The 6,000-nt window shown below is 45.3% G+C and overlaps 1 protein-coding gene across 1 annotated transcript in view; it reads right to left on the reverse strand.

The window, feature by feature from the left end:
* Positions 1-5,474, reverse strand: part of map3k1 (mitogen-activated protein kinase kinase kinase 1, E3 ubiquitin protein ligase) — a 124,418-nt gene extending 118,944 nt beyond the window's left edge. Inside the window, exon 1 of the mRNA XM_085971871.1 lies at positions 4,746-5,474. Coding sequence (XP_085827997.1) covers positions 4,746-5,074 — 329 coding nt within the window. The 5' untranslated portion in view covers positions 5,075-5,474. The remainder of the gene's footprint in view (positions 1-4,745) is intronic.
* Between the last annotated feature and the right edge of the window lie 526 nt (positions 5,475-6,000).

The raw sequence follows: 6,000 nt of genomic DNA on the forward strand, positions 1-6,000 counted from the left end.
CTAGGACCCCAGCTATTCACAATATATATTAATGATCTAGACGAGGGAACTAGATGTAATATCTCCAAGTTTGCAGACGACACAAAGCTGGGTGGGCTTGTGTGCTATGAGGAGGATGCCAAGAAACTCCAGTATGATTTGGGCAGGTTGGGTGATTATACTGCATCTGCCCAATGTGGATAAATGCGAGGTTATCCACTTTGGTGGCAAAAACCAGGAAGGCAGATTATTATCTGAACGGCAATAGATTGGGAGAAGGGGAAGTGCAACGAGACTTGGGTGTCCTTGTGCACCAGTCGCTGAAGGTAAGCATGCAGGTGCAGCAGGCGGTTAAGAAGGCAAATGGTATGTTGGCCTTCGTAGCGAGAGGGTTCGAGTATAGGAACAAGGATGTCTTGCTGCAGTTGTATAGGGCCTTGGTGCGACCACACCTGAAGTATTGTGTGCAGTTTTGGTCGCCTTATCTGAGGAAGGATGTTCTTGCCATGGAGGGAGTGCAGCGAAAATTCACCAGAATGATACCTGGGATGGCAGGAATGACGTACGAGGAGAGATTGGGCTTATACTCGCTGGAGTTTAGAAGAATGAGAGGGGATCTCATTGAAACTTATAAAATTCTAACAGGACTAGACAGACTAGATGCAGGAAGGATGTTCCCAATGGCGGGGGAGTCCAGAACCAGGGGTCACAGTCTAAAGATAAGGAGTAAGCCATTTAGGACAGAGATGAGGAGGAATTTCTTCACCCAGAGAGTGGTGAACCTGTGGAATTCTCTACCACAGAAGGCAGTTGAGGCCAATTCATTAAATATATTCAAGAAGGAGTTAGATATATTTCTTAAGGCTAAAGGGATCAAGGGATATGGGGAGAAAGCAGGGACAGGGTACTGAGTTTGGATGATCAGCCATGATCTCATTGAATGGCGGAGCAGGCTCGAGGGGCCGAATGGCCTACTCCTGTTCCTATCTTCTATGTTTCTATGTAAGTGACAAAAACCATCGTAGGTCAAAACAAAAAACTCCAGCCTGGTTAGATCTCCATGCTACAATCCAGAACCATAGTATAATACAAACTACAGATTATACTTGATAACTGCCAACAAAATTCAACTGTACTGGAGTCAAGGACAATGTATCTAAACATCTAGCATAGGGGCAGTTGTGATCCAGAGAAGGCATCTGCAAGTTTTATTTCACACATCTGAATGGACAGGCTTTAAAAAAGTCAGAAATACAGTGACAGTGGACTTGCAAACTGTACCATTTTCACTACAATTCAAAAAAGTGAGGAAGTGGCGCTTTAGTTGTACAAAGCCTTGGTCCGACCCCATTTGGAATACTGCGTTTAATTTTAGACATGATACTGTGGCAACAGAAGGGGTACAGCACGGATTCACTAGAATGATAACAAAGATTAAAGGATTAAATTAGGAGGACAGGTTGCCTAAACATGGCTTGTATTCCCTTGAGTATAGATGATTGAGGGGTGATCTGATTGAGATCTTTAAAATTATTTCGGGATTCAATAGCAAAGATAGAGAGGAACTATTTCCTCCGCTTTCTCCCCATTCAAGTATCGATTAATGGGTGCACTGTCTTCACTTGTTGATCTGCCTAGGTGAGCATGCTATCGTCCATGCAGAGTGTCTTAATCTGATGTCCATGTGGCTGGCCGAGAAAATCTGGTAACCACCAGCTCTGGGGGTTGTCAAGCAGCATGTCCAAAGAAGCACAATAGTCAACTTGCAAACATTTCCATTAATGCAGTAACATTAGTCCTTTGATTGATGGTGACACTTGTGATGTATCGGTGCCAGTTGATTCAGAGTAGGCACCATTGGTTTTGCAAGTCAAAGGCCAATAGTCACTGCAGTTAGGTCCTAAGCAGAGTCAAGAGTCTTGGCACCATTAAGCACTGTCAGTAGCATAGAGACATATAAAAGTCAACACTTTGCATGCAGGTTATCTATTGTTCTCGCCACCAGTGTTGTTGAGGGCCGAATATTATGAACATGACATTACAATGATTCGATTTTGGCATCATTGTACTGGACCAATGTAGATGAGCTGCTCAACACAAAATCAAAATTATTTCTGACTTGTAGACAAGCAGCTGACAGCTAGTCAATGAAAACGTATAGCTTTCATTTTGGGCCAGTTAACTCACCCCAAATTTGGCAGTTTCTTTGAATACAACCGAGGGCCCCAGACAGTTGACCAGCTTAGCACACATTAATAAATGAAAAATGCCAGTTAAATAACCCAATATACTCTCTCTCCAGGGGTCACACATGAAGAATGACTATTTGGGCATGGTGCTGGGACAACACCTCAGTCCAAGGCACTGCTTCCAGAGAGAAATGAAAAGAAAACTGGGAAGGTAGAAAGAGAAATAACAACAGAAAATGCTGGAAAAACTCAGCAGGTAGAGAGAGAGGCAGGAGAAACAAATATATACTTATTTTCATTTTCTAGTTAAGGGAGAGTGGGGGGTAGTGTGGTTTGGAACACTCCATTTATTTGTATTGGAACCAGTGTCCTCCACAAGAAAAAAGCAATTGGATTAGACCAGCATTTGTTAAACATCTAAACATACCAGCTGTATACAAAAATATTCCGAGAGACAATGAAGGCTCTCCATCAGGACTTAACCTAAGTTTCTAAAAATACCACCGCCCGCCGTTTAAAAGCACCTACTAAATAAATTAAAACTTGCTTAGGTTACTACTAGAAAGTTTATGAAGAGTTTGAAAAATCAAATACACACAAGGTCAAATTTTGTACTCGGGTCATCTCACAATTCACATATAGAAGTTTGTGTCTCACCTCCCTTCCCAATCCAAAACATAGTATTACTTGGGACAAAATTCAAAAATACAAGCAAACTTTTTAAAAGCAGCAGGCAATGACAACTGGAAGCCAGAGACAGGCAAAGTTTTGCAAAACCAACACACAGACAAAAATGGCAAACAACTTCCTTTCAAATTTATCAGTCCATGCACCAAATGCAGCACATGTAAAGTATATTAAATGTTAAGACATACTGTATGCTTGCTTTATTAAAAGTTGACAAGTTTTGTTTGTTTCCTTACAATGATTATTGTATCACGATAGGGCACTGACAGAAAACTACCAGTAAATTGTTCAATCTTATTTTGATGAATTAGAAAACCAAAACTATGCTACTACTCCAATGACACTTCAATTCTACAAATGTGGAACACTCATAAGCAAAGTCAAAAGTTAGGGCGAAAAACGAATGTTCAAAATATGTGTGTTTGAATTTTCCCAAAAAGTGTTTGGCTACATCTTTAATCGATTTTCAAATTTAGACGCAAATTGTGATTGATTTAATGTAGTACCCTCATGTACTTTGTACTGGAATTCCTTCCTAAATCCCTCCACCTCCCTCTCCTCTTTTAAGACCCTCCTTAAAACCCACTTTTGACTAAAGATATCTCCTTTTATTATGCCTCTGAAGCGCCTTGGAACGTTAAAAGGCGCTATATAAAATGAAAGGTACTGTATTGATTTTAAATGTAATTACAGCCGTTAATCTGGTAAAATTTTACAAATTAATACGGTCACTGATCTTCTATCACCCAAGCTGGCATTCGGTAATTACAGTATTTAAATGCAATATGACAATAGTCCGGTACATTACTTCACTCGCACAGAAAACGTTCATATAAGTACCTAGCATAATTACAAATGCACAAGAAGCTACTGGAATCTGGCGTGTACGCATAGACCCTGCGCTCGTGCGCACGGGAGGTGAAAATGTTAAGACACCTAGTGTCTGAAACCCAAAATATCAGGAAAAACTAAACGCGTGTCTCAGTTCACGTGTTAAGAGCAATCTACTACGTTGCTTAAATTCACAGACGGAAACCAAAGCTATAACCTAACTTACTGTCGCGGGCAGAAAAAAAACTTTCATCCCATTATCCAAAGTTACGGGGGGGGAAAAGTTTACAGTAACTCCACGGTGAATTATCCATTTCTCTTTTAACCCGAGGCTGTAGTAGTACCATAAAATGCTACAAAGTCCTCGACTACACGTACGCGGCAATAAAAACTGCAATCAACTTCAGCAACACCACGTTCGCTAACTTTTCAAATGAACATGACTCAAACCGGGGGGGGGGGGGTACACACATCCTTGATTACAGATATATAAATAAAAGAACAAGGCTTGGTCCTTCACCGAAGATCAAACAGGATCATATGACGGTACAACAACCGACAACACATTCAAAATCTGTACAGGAAGCTGGGCTCGGCCAGCACTTCGGGGCAGACTCAACTTGACAGAGAAAAAAAAACACCCCCACAAAACACAAAGCCTTGGATTTTAACACAGACTGAATCACATGTAGCGGCGCCCAAACTTGTCCGACTCACACAGGACTCCAAGCGTTTTATAAACAGTGTTTACATTGAGGCTGAATTCCTGTCCCTCCGGCCTGATACTCACTCCAGCAGCAGCGAGTCCTGTCGCCCCCCACCCCCGCACTCACAGTCCAAGTCTGACCATCGTCACCCTTTGCACGCATTTCATGGGTTCATTACAGGTCAGATTTTAACGGTTACAAAGCCTCCCACCATCGGCCGACATTACAAATGAAGTTGCCCCCAACACGCCAGGTCGAGAAGGGCTCCCCGCTCCTGCTGTCCTGTCCGCCTCCCGCCCTCCATTCGCGACGCTCACAGCAAGTTCATGTCACCGAGGAAGCAGCACCTTACCTGAGAGGAGCGCCTATATCCATGAGGATGGCCCCGGCCGAGCCGCCATATCCCGCCGCCGTTGCCCCCGCAGTGCCGCAATGCGCGGGCTGCTCCGCACCGGGCTCGGCCTGGGGTCCCGGCTCCGGACCCGGCTCCTTCTCCACCGAGGCGTCGAAATCGACGCTCTTGACTTTACGGAGGTGCTTCCTGTACGAGGCGAGCTGTCGTTGGGCCGAGCCTGGCTCTTCCCTCGGCTCCGTGATCTTGCCGCCGTTACCGAGGCCGGTGCCGCGGGTCCCGGCGCTGTTGTCCGCGGTAAACGCCACCCGGCTCCCCGTCGCCGCCATTTTGTGCTGTTTTAGTTCATGGGCCCCAGTGTCAAGGAGAGACGATCGGCCTCCTCCAGCACAGCCGGGCGGAGCGCCTCCTCACACCGGGCCAGAGAGACAGACACACGCACAGTAAATAAGCACCAGCCCCGCGGCCGCACTCACATCCTCCCCTCGCAGAACGGCTCGGGCACCAGCCGCACTCGTCAGCCCCGCGTCCACCTGCGCTAAACCGGGTTACCGTCCGAGCTCAGGGTTCGTGCCGCGGCCGCCGTTAATAACATCTCTCTCCGGGTGAGAAGCTGTTGCTCGGACCGACCAACGCACCGATCCGGCTTAACTCTTATTTACACAAACTTCGCGTTTTCTTTTCCTCGCTCTCAAAAGTGAAGGAGGAGGAGCAACCGAGCTGCTTGGTGATGTCGGTCCGTCCCAATCCCTTATATGGACAAACTTCCCTGGAGTTAACCCCCCCCAAGTTCCCCCTCCAACCAACCAACCTACTGCTTCCCAGCTACACGTTGGCCGGACGCAGAGCCTCCTGTATGTCGGTCAGTCATTTCATTCATTCATTCATTCATTAAGGCGAATTGTTCTTCTAAACTAGTGCACAGTCAGGTATTTGCAACATAAAATCTATCATGCACCAAACATTTTCAATTCCGTGGTGGGGGTCTGGAACTCACTGCCTGAAAGGGTGGTAGAGGCAGAGACCGAGACCCTCAACACATTTAAAACATGCTTGGATGTGCACTTGAAGTGCCATAACCGACAAGGCTACTGATCAAGTGCTGAAAAGTGCGATTAGGGTGGATAGCTCTCTGTGGGCAGGCACAGACAAGATGGGCCGAATGGCCTCCTTTTGTGCTGTAAATTTCTATGATTCTATGAATTGAGAAACCTAGCTGAGAGTACCACTGAGTTAATAAAGCTATTTTCTATAG

The sequence above is a fragment of the Somniosus microcephalus genome, chromosome 2, assembly GCF_052327205.1.
Source record: "Somniosus microcephalus isolate GS21.2 chromosome 2, FLI_Smic_1.0, whole genome shotgun sequence".
Lineage (NCBI taxonomy): Eukaryota > Metazoa > Chordata > Chondrichthyes > Squaliformes > Somniosidae > Somniosus > Somniosus microcephalus.